At 36.5% G+C, this 17578-nt stretch overlaps 1 protein-coding gene across 2 annotated transcripts in view; it reads right to left on the reverse strand.

Annotated features, from left to right (window-relative positions):
• PARD3B (par-3 family cell polarity regulator beta) overlaps positions 1–17578 on the reverse strand; it is a 1056812-nt gene that overhangs the window by 507455 nt on the left and 531779 nt on the right. For both annotated transcript variants that reach the window (XR_009520117.1, XM_060016243.1), the window contains exons 6-10: positions 13620–13706; positions 7916–8041; positions 5181–5539; positions 2681–2820; positions 1433–1561 (exon numbers count right to left, since the gene is read on the reverse strand). Coding sequence is in view for 1 of the 2 variants with exons in the window: in XM_060016243.1 (XP_059872226.1) it covers positions 1433–1561; positions 2681–2820; positions 5181–5539; positions 7916–8041; positions 13620–13706 (841 nt within the window). In the remaining variant the exon portion in view is untranslated. The remainder of the gene's footprint in view (positions 1–1432; positions 1562–2680; positions 2821–5180; positions 5540–7915; positions 8042–13619; positions 13707–17578) is intronic.

Raw genomic sequence — 17578 nt, forward strand, 5'->3', positions numbered from 1 at the left:
TATTTGTTTTGGAACAGGCTCACATAGGACAGGAAATTAGTCTTAATTATTTTTGTATCCCCAGAACCTCCAAGTTAGTGCACAGCGCATGCTCAGTAACTTGTTTGTTGGATTAATGCATAAATAAATTAATGGATATAAACTATCTGAAGAAACAGACTAAAATTTACTTTCCAATCCATACAATAACTCTTTATATATGTGATAGCAATTATCAGTACTAAACTTTTTTTTTCAAGTTAACTATACTCAATTTTCTCAACACTCACTATTCTGACGATCTAACTCGGGGAACCTATCATATTACCCATATATGCCTTTGTCATTTCTTATATAGATTCAAAGGAAATAAAAAACAAAGGGTAATTAGAAGTCCTTTGACCACATCTATTCTACTTTATTATTAGCCATAAAAGTCCTTTGAAGTTTCTAAAGCCTCCTTAAATATTTCAATAATAAATATTATGTGTTCATTGTAAAAAAAAAAAAAGAGAAAATAAAAATCTCTCATAATCCCAACAATCTGAGTGCATCTCCTTCCAGCTTTTTAAAAAAGATTTTTAATGTAATTTGTCATACTGCATATGTCATTTTATACCCAACTTTTTACTTAATAATATCCTATGAACATTTCTCATATTATTATTAATTCCTCACAGAGACCATTTTAAGTACTTACTATATTTCATTGGAAAGCGATCCAGTTACTTATTTAACCAGTACCTTCTTGTTGTACCATGCCCAATATATCACTATAATAAATAGGACCGGAGAAAAAAATCAATATAGAAGAATTTTTTCCACATCTTTGATGATCAGTTTAGGACAAATTGCTAAAAGTATAGTTACTAGGTCAAAGGGTACACTTTTTTTTTTTTAAAGGGTACACATTTTTAATAAGACTTGAAATTCTCTCTCTTGAGATGCCTTTCCTAGCCTTCAATACTAGGTTAAATTCCCTTGTTATATATTACTGTAGCACTCCACAGTTTGCTTTCATAATCTTCATCACCGTTTTAAATACTTGATTATATTTTAATTTCCCTTTGACTGCTAACTGCACTAAGGTAGGGCCATGAACATTTCTGCTGGTTGTGTTTTGCACAGGGCCTAGCCCATAGCACATATTCAATGTGCATTTTATTTTATCAAATACGGTTAAATTGCCTCCTTGAAGGGTGTTTGAATTCGTACACTTGAAGCACTGTTTGCAGTTACCTACCTCACTGCATCATTACATCATCATCACTAAAACAGTGATACCCCAAATAGGGGCAAAACACTGTAAGTGTGATTCACTTCTTTTCTTTTTTTTTTTTTTTTTTAACAAATGAAGCCCATGACTTAGAACCCATTTCTCAGCTATTATGAATTCACTGAGTGTATTATGTTCTGTATTGAAAATTCAGTAAGACTGTGATCTGAACATTACCAGCTCTCGGGGCAGAAAAGTTCCTTCCTGGCGGGCGATGACCAGTGATGCGGTCTCTCCCTGCTTGGTGCTCCTCAGCATGGCCACGAGCTCTTCCTGAGTTCGTCCAGTCACATCTCTGCCATTTACCTAATGCAGGCAACCGTATGAGCAGCCACAATTAAAACACTTGCCATCCCCTTCTGCCCTAGATGGTTTTTGAAAGCAAGCAGCAAATGGGCTCCCATGATCAATGAAGCTCTGGAAAGACGAAAACTGAATACATGAGCCCAAATTAACTATGTTTATGATGCTAGCAATATACCAACCATCATTATTGTGGTGCTGGACAGTCTCAGACATTCAGTAATTGGCATCAGCAATTTTCCCTAAGACATCACATTCTTAGCAAGGACAAATCAAACTGACAGATACCAGAGAATGATTCCTCAAGTAGGAAGGAAGCTGATTTCAAATGCTTAGCTGTTACCATTCTCTGCCGAATACAAACAGGAGAAATGGACCGTTATCACACAGTAAATTCTTGAGGCGTAAGTTTTTTTGTTGTAATTCTACAATTTTCCATGTTTAGAAAATTATAGTCATCAGGTTACCATAGATTATTGGAGATTGTAATTTGGAGTTACATTAGTCATTTGGCCCATTTTCTATCATGATCTAGAACTATATAAAAAGCTATAGTGCTACTTCCATGCCATGACAAAGTTCCATGGAACCAGCCAGTTTCAACGAATATGATTTCTTGAAAGGTAAATTGACAGTATATATTTAGCCAAGAAGATGATGCTATCAAACAAAAATAAATGACAAAAAAAAAAAAAAAAGCCTCTTGCTTTGGGTATTCCAAATACTTCTCTATATGCATAGACCAACCTGAGACAGGCTGACCCACTCTTGGAGAAGTTTAAGGAAACAGTTACAAGGGCTTGGGTGCAACTTTGAAATCCTTAGCCCTAACTGAATATCTGATGAACTCGTGGAGTTGACCCAAATTCCCCAGGGACTCTAAGAGGCAGAAGTAAGAAAGAGGAGACAGGGAAAACTTTTCAATATTATTTGGCCCCATATCATGGTCCTTATTGAGGACTTACAAAGATAGGCTATTTATTAACCAGTTTTCTAATTAAAGTCCTTATCTTGTCTATAAGTACAGTTTTCAACATACTGAATTCAAAATTTAATACATTTTATATACTTATTTCAAACACCAAGAAAGATTTTATTGAAGATATGCATTCTAACTCTTACCTCCAAAATTCTGTCCCCTGATTGTAGGCGGCCATCTTTTATTGCTGCTCCCTTTGGTAAAATGTTTTTTACAAAAATGGGACCAGGACCATGTATGGAAGAATCTCTGGTAACCACAGTGAAACCAAGTCCTTCAGGTCCTAGTATATAAGACCAGGAAAACACATGGTCACCTTCAGCAGGAATAATATTATATTCAATTTTAGAGTTAAATCCACCTGATTTAGACCAATGCAGAATAAGTGAAATATTGTCATTCCAGTAAATATTTTAAAAATGCTTCAGTTTTTCTGGTTTTAAATACAGATTACAGTGCCTTACAGGCCATGATTGTATCACAGTGAATTTAGGGCCAGTGTAGATATATAACACTTTTGTTTACTAAGGTCCTAGAAGAAATACCACATGTTATCCATATACCTGGGAGACTGATTTCTCAGTAAACCATAATCTGACTTCATACTTTCCTGAGAAGCAAGAGGCCATCTGACATGTCAGGCTTTCAATCAACTAGCCAGCCTGTGGTTCCCCCTCCCCCTGAGTCTCCATTCTTTGTGTACTGCATCCCATTGTCCCATCACTCGTTCCTGTTACTCCTGTCCCATTCTCTTGCATCTCCAGTTTCTCTCTTTGAGTTTATGTCTTTTTTCACTCTATGTGAAGGCATGCTTAGATTTCTCTACCCTAAAGAATCCTTACGTCAATCCTACTGCTTCTTCAATCTTCCATCACCAACTACCTACTCATGACCATATCCAGTCATTTTTCCTATTCTGATCTTTCCCCTTTTCTAGCTTTGACACTTCTCACCAACCATTTTCTTGAAATTAACTCCCCCCTTGGTATTCATGTTTTTAGTTTCTGATTATTTTCCTGCCTCTCTGATCACAACAGGTCTGTCACTCTTTCTCTTACCCGTCGTTCTCCCACATAAACATAGATGTTCCCCAAGGATCTGGAACAATTTGTCCTCTAGACTTGCGTGGCATGCTCCTGTCTCCAACTACCATCTCCCTACAGATGACACTTACATCACTTCGTTTGTCTCTAATCTCTCTGGTGTCAGTCTCCAGGATATTACCATGCACGTTCTTTCACAAGCATTTTAAACTTCACTATGAACTTCCTTCTCCAACCCAGATCCTTGCCTTTTCTACTTAAAATTCTAATTTCTCGTAATGGTATCACCATTGCACAAGCCACCCTGGCCGAAAACCTCAGCAATAACAGTAATTCCTCTCTCTTCCTGCCTACATCCAGTCAGCAATTTAGGCATACATATTATATTCAGACAGACACCGTGCACCCTTGACTGCTCCCTTGTTGTATGCTCTCTTCTTTAGTATATCTTTTTCTGTCAGATTAATCTTCCCAAAACACAGGTGTGGGATGTAATATGCTTTATTTTTGCATTCAAGGCTTTTTGGTGGATTTTTAAGGTCACATTCCACGTCTGATTTATCTATTCTCAAAGCACTCAACCCCATGTTTTATACATAGCTGCACAATTTGTATGAAAAGCACAAGGGATGCATTTACATAAAAAGCCTAATTGTGCCTCCTATCGATACATTTTCTTCCCTGTATAGAATTCTTATAGGAGGACAAAATTTTGACCAGAGGGTTTTTCAGAATAATCTCTATATCCCAATTAAAGGTACATGTAATTTGCTTTAGATATATGTGAATAAGTATTCTAAAACTACCTTGTGATCATTACATTTCCTATTAATTCAGATAAGAATCCATAAAATCTTGGTTTCTTTTGAACGGAGTCTTGAAAATCACAGTGGGTTGCAGAGGGTTGCAGTGAGGGAAGGGATTATCAGGAGAAGTTACAAAATAAAAAAGAGTGCAGAAATTCATGAATGTGTATGTGTGTATGTATAATATTGCATAAATATCTATGAACACACATGATCTAGTCTTATTGATCTGGGCTGCAAATGGATGAAAAAGTTGAAAAAGATGAAGAAAAGAGGTTATACATGCTTTTGAAATTAAGAATACTTGAAAAATTATTTGCATTGTTGAATTAGTGAAATTAATAATTACTACATATTTGCTGAGGAATAATTTTTTGCTGGTATAAAACTATCTTAGAGAACCAGAAACAATATATTGGCTTTTTGGACTTGGACTAAAGGATGCTTCAAAAATCACTAATCTTGCTTAAAACAGACAACTGAATTTCAGTGCCTGTTTAGTATTAAGTTGTGATACAAGAACACTCTGTTCCTACCAAGTTTGTAATGGTTCTTCCTATTTCACAGCAGGTCTTTATAATTTTCTTGCTTCAAATAATGTACACTCTCCAGAAAAAAGAATAAGAAAGTACTATGATTTTAAGAAATTTAAGTTACTGCAGTATACACTTAAATCTATTCTTTGATTCAATTAAATGAAGGGAGAATTAACAAAATTAGCCTTAATGCATTTCTCTTAACCAATTTTACATGTTACAATAATAGAATGCTATTAAGCATAATTTAATAATTACCTTTCTTTAGGTCAATCTTAATTTTCTTTGCATTTTTCTTGCTGCCAAACCCCATGAGCGGGGAGAGTGAGGGAGAGGATGGCTTTCTACCTAGTCTTGGTACTCGGGGGCTCTTGCTTTGCTGCAGGGAAGTTGATGCATCTTCCTCAGGACTGCTTGTTCCTGTGAGATTTACTGTCTTTACTCCTGATTTTCCATGGACAGGAGGTGGCACCTTTGTTCTCAAAACGCCATCATTGTTACCAAAAATGTTAAGAGGTCCAGTGACGGATTTTTCATACTGTTCCCGGTTTTGAGGTGGAAGCACATGAAGCAGCACACTTGGAGATTTCATTGCCTGACGGAAGACGTCCTGAGCCCTTGAAAGACAGTGAACATATAATGATACCACTTCCTAGCACGCCATCCAAAGCACCCAGCCTCACGGCTACAGGAGCATAAGCACAGGAGATACTATCACTATTACTACCAATATGACTTTGCTGACTAAATGCTAGTTACCATGTATGGCCTGCTCATTAGGTGCCACCACACGGGGCTACATGTGCATCATCAACGTGCACGATTCTCTCATTTAACCTTTTTAACAACCATGTTAAGTAAGTATAATGAGCTCTCATTTTGCAAAATGAAGAAGTGGAGGCTCAGAGAGCTTAAGCAACTTGTCCAATGACCCACAGCTTCTAAGCATTTCTAAATCTGAAATTCTACCCAGAAGTATTTACTGAAGTAAATATAAAAGCAAACTCTAATTTTAAATGGAACAAAAATCTTTCACAGTCTCCATCAGATTATCATTTGGTTTCCTTTTAAGACTTTAATCTAAAGTACAGGTCTTTCCTAATGTGGGTTGTGTTGCAGAAGCCCAATTCTGACACAAACATTTCCTCACGGAGACGTTTGGTAGGTACATAGGCTGTGTCAAATATCACAGTGGACTGGCAACCCAAAATGCACCCTCCCTGTTATTTTATTATAGAGTCCCTAATGTTTTTACTTTTTTGTCTTAGCGCTTTGTGCTTTTCCTCAAATTTCCTACTACTTTTTCTTTCCTTCTTCCTTATGTCTCCTTGTACCTCATGACTAGGTAAAACAACTCTCTTTCCCAGCTTTCTTGCCAATGAGATGAAAGGTTAGAGAAAATCTGGCTCATCTGGGAGGCAGAAACTTTTTTGTTCTACTGTTTCTCTTTCCTACTTCTTAAAACTCAGAAGTGATGGAGGGAACTCCAGCAGCCATCTTGTGACCATGAGACAGCTTCAAGATAGCATCCGCATCAGAAGGATGGCAAAGCAGAAAGATGGAGGATGCCTGACTCACTGATGATGGTGGACCCTCCATTCCAACTCTGGACTGCCATCTCCACACTTATTTGTCCTTAGAAAAGGTAAATTTTGTTTAAGCTACCTTTATTTCAGGTTTCTATTATGAGCAGCCACACCAAATAATAATTAATCATAATTCCAACTGTTATCTGAGCTCCCCCTCACTTTATTCACGAAGAGCTTACAATGTTAGGGGAGGAGGGAGAAGACTTCACATAGATAGCCCAACTCCTCTGGTCGGCTCCTTGACTAGGAGTCAATTTCTACTCTACATTGAATTTTTATAAGCCTTGATTTCTACCTCTATAATATAGGGAGAATAATGTCTGCCTTGCATTCCTATTAAGTCCTGGTAACAAGCACAGTGATATATAAAAATAATCTCATTATTGATAATACTTATAATTTTGCATATTATTCATTATTTTTAGAAATACACTCTTAAGGCTTCATTTTCTTCCACACTTAAGCAGCTACAGCACTGCCCCTCCACCCAACACAATATTGGCAACTAATGGTCACAGAGAAGATATATTATGAGTTGTTTTGGTTGAAACAAGAGAGGTTGGTGATCATTACTAAAGAGTATTCGTGATTACTCCCTTGTTCCACCGTAATGCCAATATACATATAAAAAAGCATATGCAGACTGCTGCATACTTTAATTCTTAGGTACAAAGACCTATTCCTGTAACATTTTCACATGCAGAGAAATAATTTCTTGAGGGAGAGTATTTTAACTTTTTTTTTTTTTTTTTTTTTTTTTTTTTGCGCTACGTGGGCCTCTCACTGCTGTGGCCTCTCCCATTGCGGAGCACAGGCTCTGGGCGCGCAGGCTCAGCGGCCATGGCTCACGGGCCCAGCCGCTCCGCAGCATGTGGGATCTTCCCAGACCGGGGCACGAACCCGTGTCCCATGCATCGGCAGGCGGACTCTCAACTACTGCGCCACCAGGGAAGCCCTATTTTAACTTTTTTTTTTTTTCCATTTGTTTCTATTATTCAGTGAGTCTTCACAGTCATCTCTCACAGATATTTAGTTTAAGGAAGACTACTGACACCAAGTAAGTTAATTAATAAGCCGAACTAATAGTCTGTGAAGAGTTCTTAAATACCAGTCTAACTGACCTGTATCCCAAGAAAAACAAACCCATCTATCGATGCCCCAGAAAGACAGCCAGGCAGAAGGTTTGCTCTGTTCTGCAGTTTGTCCTTCTCAGGGCTGTCAGGGACATTTGCAGCCCACCTCTGAGTATGCTAAAACACAGGACATATTTGAAAATAGATCTTCTGGGGTCAAAGGGAACTTATCAGAAGTTCTACCTACATTTTTGATCATAATGAGCTCAGTAATGATCATAAGCATTCTAGGAATCAATAAAGTAAATAAAACAATAAAAAACATGCTTACTGAGCAAAGGTTTTGTCTACGAGGTCCACGCTGTTGATTTTTACAATACATTCGTTTTCATGAAACAGTCCTTCCCGCTTAGACCTGCTGTTTTCCTCAATGCCACGGATGAAGAGCCCTAGAATCCTAAAGGCAACATTTCGGTTGAAAGAGAATGACTGAATAACCTGCGAGTTGTTTCTCCATTTGTAACCGTTCAGAAATAAACATCGGTTTCTATTTATGAAAGGACGTATGCTTTATATTCGGGCAACTGTTATTTAAATCCTTAGTAAACAAACAAACAAAAAAACACACTCGCACACATGACTCACTAAGGAGAAGAAGGTCCTTCAAGACACATATACGTAAACACCAGCCCAGAGCACAATGACCTACAATCCCGTTTCTCATGCTTGTAGGTAACTTAGAAAAGGCAAGTGTTGCTCAGTAGAGATCAGGACACAGAGGACTCGTGGTTTCGAGAGGGATTCACAGAAGGGCTGACTGTAATAAGTAAGTTTGAGTTGGTGCCCAGGGGGCAGCTCGATGTTTGATAATGGGAGAGGATTAGGTATTCACAGTAGTTTCTTTGCAGTCTTCCCACCTCTTCCAATAATATGCATTTGAAGAAGTAAATGTTTAGCAGAGATCGTATTACTGAGTTTAGAAGGAAGTTCGGTCCCATTTGTTAGTGCCACTGAATCAAGTGTGTGTTGAGTGTTCTCTATGCACTTCGGATGGAAGAATATGAGACAGGGCTGTAGGACCAGGACAATGGCTCAGCACAGGCTTGGAGTACAGGAGTAATGAAAAACCTGGAGCTATAAGCCTAGAGTCTTCATAGAAGGATTTGGGAAGAAAGTGGGATGTAAACTGGATCAGAAGAATGAGTGGGATTTGGATAGGAGGAGAGAGAGAATACACACAGAGGCAGGAACGAACAGGTGTGTGTAAGGGGAGCAGGGTGGAAGCTCACACTGGATGTGGAGGCCAGTGCCACGTGAAGGGGCCTTGAACACCAGCTGATGGACGGATGTGATGAGGCTGGAGTAATACTCATGCCACTCACTGCTTCTGAGCAAGACGGTGACCAGATGAAATCAGGGCTTTGGGAAGAGGTGTCTGAAATTTCAACCAGGAAGAGTCTGGGTTCAGAGAGGATCCCCTGAACCTCCCGGTGCTTTGGGGCTGTGGCTTAGAGTCAGGAGGGGATGGGGTTGGAGAAAAAGAAAAGGAGAAAGAAAGCTACAGCAATGAAAAGAATTTAACTGTGTGTGTATGCACTTGCACGCACCTATTACATATTGGTAGTATTTGAACTGAAAACTAAAAGAAATCAAACTTGTGTATACTTTAGCCATTTCTCATGTGAGGGATTTCCCTGTTCCTTGCGGCATGTCAGGGTCCCAGGTGTCTCAGGATAAAACAGACAGATACGTCCTCCAAGAGGAGTCTGCTAGATGTGGAGAAACCACCACCTCCTCTTCCCTCATCCTCTTGTTTTCCTACTTTGTCACCCTCTTTCATATAGGGGCCTTAGGTGCTATTACGTAGTCCCTTTGCATTAAGTCTCGAATCTAAATAAAACATGAGCACATTTTATGCACGCATAATAGCGTCCGCCATTAAAAAGGGGAGTCTCTAATGAAAGTGGAAGAGAACCTGTTTGGAGCTGCCACAAAGTGGGACCTCGGCCTCCAGGGCCTCAGTTCATCTGATGAGCTCACGTCATCTCAAGACAGCTGGAGGAGAGGCACATGCAGGGCTATTTAGATCTCTACTTTAAATAAGTTAAATGAACACAGTATGCTGACGTAGGAGAGAGCAGAGCGAATAGTTTTGTCACCTACTGTGGGGAAAGCTCAGGGTCACAGGCCAAGTGTGCAATGATGCTTCATTTCCTAGTTCTAGTAGGTGAGTAAATTAATCATTTTCTGGGTGGAAGAGAATAAGGGCCAAAGCTACTATCTGATAAAAGATCTGAGATTTAAATGAATATATTTAAAGTACTAATCCCACCTTAATCTCATAATATTAAAAATTGAACTATTTGACATGTGAAAAAAAAAAAAGGAAAGAAATAGAATAAAATACTGTTTCTCTCCTAAACCGAACAACTCTCTAATAGTTCACATTTTGGATTTTTGTTATGGTGGATTCACAATAACACGACCCATTAGGAGGCTCACATGTGGTTATAAACTAGTTTATATAAGCGATATTTTTTTTAACAAGCATTCAAGTCTTCCTTTAATTTAATTCAGTACATCATCAGTCATGTAATGTTACTCCCTAGGATTTAATTTCACATTTTGGGAGATGAATTAATTCTTTCAGGCCACTGGGTTGCAATTTAGCTGGTATATTACAGCTGGAGTATGCTATGTGAACCTCACTCAACTAAATAACCTAACTTTCCATGAAAAATTTATTGACAGAATAAGCCCAACTGCAAAACCCATGTGTCAGAGGTAATTTTGGTAAAATGTAAAACTAACTGATTTTATTAGTTTGTTCCCTGGCAACAAACCACTCCTGCCTTCTTTATTCTATGGAAGGGATGGATTCCTTCCAGTTTGATTTCATCCAGACCAGTATGAGAAGGCTCAGAAAAGAGTCCCTCTTTGTTCTCTTTGCCCCAAATGGGTGAGCTGTGGATAGCTATCTCGTTTGGGACCAAGGCTCGCAGGATTTAAAAATTAATGCCGTCGATGAGTTATAGGCCGAGGTGAACCAGTTAATTTGCATTAAGAAGCAGTGATAAAGGAGGCCGAAACCCACAGCCCCGCAGAATAAGAGGGGTAACAATTGCTTCTTGCCCTTCTAATGATCATTTAGGTACAAACCTATGCCCTGCTGGCCTCCTCCTTTCTTCCCACTGTATCACACTGCCTAGGCCGCTCACCCGCTTAGAATTTTTACCTAAACATCTCCTCTGCTCACATTATATATCACTCTTCCCCCATCCTTCCTTTCCTTCTGCCTCATATTCAGCTGTCTTTACTATGAAACAGGTATATTATGCTATCTTTATTTACTGACAATTAGATTTTATGCTTTAATTCTAAAATAAAACTATATTTTTTTTGAAAAAAATGAATGAAATTAAGTTGCTTTTTACTTTCAGGGACTCTTGTTTTGTTTTCTTTCTTCTTGCATTTTTGTTTTTATTGTGCGAGCCAATAGTCCTCCGTACAAGCAGCATTCTCCACCCCGATGAAACCACTGAGGCCTTATTTAGTGCAGCAGCCAGTGTGTTGTACTCGGGGTGTTCTAACTTTGATTAGGGATCTTAATTCTACAACAGGTGTGGCCCCATTTTTGTAAAAGAAAAAAATTAAAAAGAAATTGAAGGCAGAGTGAATTACAGTAGTCTTAGTAAATAATTAAATGTAAATTCTAATTTAAAATAATGACACAAACCAATAAGTGGAAGGAAATGAAGAACTAAGTCTACCACTATGACCTTAACTACCCCCATCCCCCATGCTCACACAGGGCAACCATATGGCATAATGAAGTCAGACACTTGTCTGACACACTCTGTATGCAGTTGCTTCTAGACACATGGGTTGAGTTAAGTGTGCTGTTTCAGCCTGTACTCATTACTTCTTAACTTTTATTGGCTCATGTCTCCACTTCCATATTATTTTTTTATGTTTTTTAATTAAATTTCCTTCCTATAATACCAGTGGATAGCAATACACACACACACACACACACACACACACACACAGAAAACTATTTCACCAATTTACTGAATAGTTGACCATGAACTTATAAAAGTTCATTTCTAAACAAAGTTTTTCTGTTTTAGCCAAAATAGTATTAAATCCTAATAATTTACACATTTGTATGTTGTGTGTTTCACAAGGAGCATTCACATTTTTAATGTGGTTTCATCCCCACAACATTGATGTGAAGTAGGTATTCACAAGAGGCAAATTTAGGGGACTCACTCAAGGTTATACAAAAGAGAACAGTGAGATTCAAGTCCAATTGTTCCAAATCTGAGTCCAATACTTTTTCCTATTCTATAAAGCTTATGCTAGAAATCAGAACTAGGAAGGATCAGGGGGTAAATCAATGCATTCTAGTGTGTTTTCCTCATTTGAAGTGAGAGAAGGTGATTTTTGGTCTATAGCGTCAACTTGTTTTCTGAACAACTGAAAATGATGTAGGGTGACTGTCATGTTGTATATTTCTTCACGTTTTGAAAATTGGGATGATCTTGTGGTCTATTCCAGCTTCATTAAGCTAAAGGGCCTAGTAATTTAGCCACACTGGTATTTCACAAAGCTCTACCAGTACACTTCTGACAAAAGCCATTAGAATTCCTCGTGACAACTGGGTAAATACTCTCCCTGTCTATCAAAAACAACCTCAGCTTGTCCTGTGCCATAACCCATAACATTTATAAACATGCTTATTAACACATACAGGAAATGAGACAATAAGAGCCACTAGCTTTTCAGTTCATTTCTTTTTAGGGGACATTCATTCCAGCAAGAGCTTGGCATCAGATGTTATTTGCTAAAGAAGGTGATGACTTAGCAATTACAGGTAGCAGATGGCTACCTACTGAAAATGATGCCAACCAAAATATCATGACTAAATCTGTTCTTCCTGCTGTATGGCAGACCAAATTGAATAAATATTCAGAACCAGTAAATAAATACTATATAAGCTTTGGGGCAAGTTTTGTTATAGAAAGAGCAAAGAGTGAGGTCAAGTCAAGACATCTGGATTTTGTATGACCTTGAGAAAAATCAACCGACTTTTCTGGTCTTTGATCACCTAAGCTAAAATCAGGTATTTTGCCTTTTCAATGATATATTTAATTTAAGAAAATAAATTTAGCAAATTAATTAAAATCATATCATATGGGTGAGAAATTCATTTTCTTTAAGTTTCTGACAGCCTTTGTCAGTGTCAATCTAGTGCAAAAGGTAGTCATCCTATTGAAAAGTATTATAATAACATAATATCTAGTACTAGTTTTGTAAGGTTGTTATAATAGTACTAATATTAACTCTCAGGCACACACTTTAATTCCCAATAGTAAAACAAGTTTTACAGCCAGTTAAGTAGACACAAATTTCAAGAGATGCTGATGCAATCTAAATTACCATTTACCAGCATGGATTTAGAAATATTATGTCTTTAAAATTTCACAAGGATGCGATAAATTATTTTTAATTGGTTATATTTTATTTTAGAACAAAATAAATAGAATAATGGCATTTTGCTACTATATATAAAATCAAAACATATTTAGCTTCTGATATAACTACTTATAATATTAGAATATTTATTATCCTAAGTTCTGTAAACCTGAGGCATATCAAGAAATATCCATTTGGAATTACTATATTTCATTTAAGTGTATTTTTGAACATTAAAAAATTCAGTTGCTATATTTCTCTAACAATATGTTAAAGTCTTTCCACGATTTCTGTCTATGTGTCACTGATAAGAATACTTTAATAAAGTACTTCTTAATTAATTGTAAATGCAGAAGCCATGATTTCTTTTCCATCGTATCCTAGAAGTGATGTTATTTTGTTTCTAACACATAAGTGGCCAACAGAAGTATATCTTGAGGTGTCTATCTAAATAACAGAGACATACACTTAATCCTCTTCTAAAAAATGTTTGGGAAAATGAGCTCAAGTCAAGTTTTTCATTAGTATGAGCTTCTGATATAAGGAAAACATCTTACCTTCCACTCAGAGATGAAAAGAAAGGTACTACATGTATTCCCAAGGGGCCTCCTTCCCCAGAAATCTCCACTGTTCTTGTCATATTACTGGGACAGAAAAAAAAAAAAAAAGAGCACAAATGAGTCCCTGCTAAAAAAACAAAAACAAAAACAATCAGACGTGGCATATTAAAAAGAAAAACAAAACAAACTTAGGATTATAGCAACTACTGTAAATTCAACAGCAGAGATGAAATCAAAGGAGTACATGATTTGCTGGTATGTTCAGAAGACCCAGGAAATAAAATGTTTAAAAGACTATCTGATTTCTTATTTTTTTTCCTAGAAGAGGAAAAAATGGAAATGACTATGTACAAAAATAACTTCCTACTTAACTTAATCTGCATAAATCAACATATTTAAAAAGGATGTACACAAAAATGAAATTTCTCCCCATTGAGACACACTTGAAAATTACTGAATAGATGATAAAATACATTGAATTAAGCATATCTATGCTTAAAACATAAAGGAGGATTTTTCCTCCAGAACAGAGGAAAAATGAAATAAAACACATTTTTATTAGAAAAAGCACATAATTACATTTTAAACAACTGTGAAGCCAAAGTTGGTAATACATATGGGCATGTTCAAAGCATTATAAATCAAAACTAAAACTTGCCTTTCAATAAGACATCAGTTGTATTCAATGGAACAATTCCAAATTTTCACCTCTCAGTTTTTTTTTTTTTTTTTTTTTAGACGTAGGAAAAGAAGTTGAAAAGCCTGGAGAAAATGTATTACAGAAAGAAATGGAAAGCCTGACCTGTCTAACCTACTCCAGATTAAGGAAAGGATGAGCTAGAAACATTAATGGATAGTGTGTATGACTGAAATATACAAGGCATTGGGAGCTTTGGAGTAATGGAAAGTGGAACTAACAAGTTTTTATAAAGATGAAAAATAATACCATGAACAATTATTGTCTCCTTTAATCCCAGAGAGAGAAAATAAAATTGTCAGAGGAAAAATGATAAAGTGGAAGCAAACATCTCCATTATGGAAACTGTAGGCAGGTCTCTATTGTTTCCTATTTACATGAAAAAGACCTGAAACTAGATGTCAAATTAAGAGCTACAGCTGCTACAAATACATTTCTGCTCCAAATTGAAAATGGGAAAATTTTGGCTCCTTGCTGGAAAGTTGAGAACAGCATTAAGAAAGCAAAATGCCTAACGAATTCACTCTGCATGAAGTACTCCCTAAATTATCAGCAATCTAAAATAAATATATTAAATATATTCTCATCAGTGGATTAGGCTTATTTTTAATGTGTTTTCATTGCAAACCTATTATCATTAAGAACTGCAAAAAAGAGCATGTTAGTTTCCAACATTTATGGAAAGGGATGGAATTTCAACACTGATAGTAAATTTCGAGTTTTGCTCAGATACTGCTGATATATTTAAACTTTGTTCAGTCAAGCAGGTTATATCAGAAGCCTGGAATAAAAGTTAGAAATAAAATAAATCTTAGAGTGCTAAGATCAAGGGATAAAGTAGATTCTTCTCTATACTTTCTGTGTAAGCATAGGCACTATATGAATATAGGCATATGAAATCCTAAATATAGGTATGCATTTTAAGTCCTGAATATAAAATATTTGGTGGGAAGAGAAAGTTGCGTAGCTTTCAATGGACCGCAAAGAAATAACTTTTACATAACAGATTTATAGTGCATTCGTAGGTATTTGAGGAAGACTAAACCCAAAGCATACATATTCTAGGGTTATGATATTATTGTAAAGACTTCTAAAAACAGAGGTGAAAATTTTGTTTAACCACTGAAACTTTATTATCTCTACCTTTATAACATAATTTTATAGTTTTACACTTAGAGCATAACACAAATCTTTCCTAATAAATGTATTAAATCTCCACATGCTGAGAGCATTCATATGTATTATATAGATGCTTTTGGAATATAAGTGTTTAGTCTAGACAACAAGATTTCAGCTTAAAAAATTTTAGAATGGCTTTATGGATTCTTTTCTCTAGTTTGCAAGTATTTCTTTATCCCACTCAAAACCTCTCCTATAAAACATAATAAATTCTATGTAAATTCTATGTATCATACTGACACCTACTCTTTAGTAATCATCAAACTTGTAGTTTTACATTTACTTAAAAGTAAATCACAAAATTTCTTAAAGTAATCAATCTTATTTCAAAACACTAAAACTTTGTTGGAGGATGCAGTATTAAGGTTTATTTCAACTTTATAAGATTCCCTTTTTCAGTATTTCAGAATAAACTTTTATGCTATCTTTATATGATAGTCACTATTTTTTGGCTAGAATGATATTTGACAAATGTTAAATTACTATCACAAAAATATTACTATCCCAGAAAAAGCAGCATAAAAGACTCAATTTTGTTGACTGTTAAATGCAGATACTTAGAGAATTAGATCTAAAGACAAGCGTTACAAGTTTTACACAGACTGTTTTACCATGCTCTTTATAAACTGTTATCCATTATTTGTTTCAAGATGGAAAGAAAAGCATTTGAAAAAGGAAACTCATAGACCAGTCCATCTTTTTAAATTTAGCTTAAAAGGGGAAAAAAACCACTCAGTGTTTTACACACTTGATGGAGTTCTCATGGAAGATAAACATAGCAAGGAGGGCTAGACACAATTACTTGAATACACATCTCATAAAATGAGATTTCACTAAGATGTGAAAATATGCTATTAATGTTATTTGTTTAGGCAAACAGCACGGTAGAGTTCAAGGACTGGTGAGCAGGGTATGCACATTTATGTTCTGGAGGCAGACTGAGAATGGAAAATGTAGAGAATGAGGTGAGAAGGCTATTCTAGAAGTGGAAAGAAAAAGGGATCAGCAGCTACTTGTGAAAAACAGATAAAAAATGAATTGCGGGGCAAAGGAAAAGTATTTCACTTACAAAAAGAAAAGTCGGAAGATTTCACTAAGCTCAAAATAGCTAATTCAACTTTCTAAGACGTACTAAAACAAAAGCAGATAGTCACCAAGCATTAGGTCCAATAGTATTAAGCAAGCTACATGTTCTAAGCTCCGACTGACAAAATTGATTCAAATATCACTAGAACCAGCTGCTACCTACCTAAGACTTTAATACCAAACTATGGGTGAAAGTACAGAATCAGTGGTTTAAAATGAGCCTGTTGTGAACGGCTATGGCAAGAACTAGATGGAAAGTGCTTCATTCGGTTCCTTCCAGCAGAAAGACACGAAGCTTGAGGGAGAGAAGGGGCTGCAGACGGATGGTTTTAGGTCTGATTTCTCCACACAAGGCAAATGCACAGCATCTTTAAGATTAGTCAACCCAGTGATTGGCCACTAGTTTAGGGTACGGAAGAGACAGGTCTGAGGGCAGGGAAGAGGAGATACTTTGTTTCAGGAGGAAATAATGATTAACTTATGAAATTAGAGAGAAGTGTATCCTAGTGGTGGCTCTGAGTCAGGTGCCTAAGTAAATCATTTAAACTAAGACCACAAGTAAGTTTCCTCATTTGGACAATGAGGGAATTAAGATAAATTCCTAATAGAGCTGCTGGTTTTAAAGAAAAAAATAGAGAATATTATATAAATACAGCAAACACACAGTCTCTGGAATATACGAAGGACCCAATATCAGCTGTTAGTATTATTATTAGAACTTTCTGAAGGAACAAAGAAGCTTACGGGTTAAAAGGCAATAACCTATTTCAAACTTTCCAAATTTTCCTCAACTTGATTTCCTCAGTAAGAGTTTTTTTTTTTCTTAATCTGTAAATACTGTAGGATTTTCTTCACAATTAGACTGCTGATAGAGAACACAGTGGCTAATAATGAGTGGAGAGAAGTTACTGGCGGGTGTTCTTTGGGGACTGATGTCCAAGACTGTCATATACAGCAATGTGAGAGATGGACCACAGAGAGAGACCTCCAAGAA

The sequence above is a fragment of the Delphinus delphis genome, chromosome 7 (assembly GCF_949987515.2).
Source record: "Delphinus delphis chromosome 7, mDelDel1.2, whole genome shotgun sequence".
NCBI classification, from domain to species: Eukaryota; Metazoa; Chordata; class Mammalia; order Artiodactyla; family Delphinidae; genus Delphinus; species Delphinus delphis.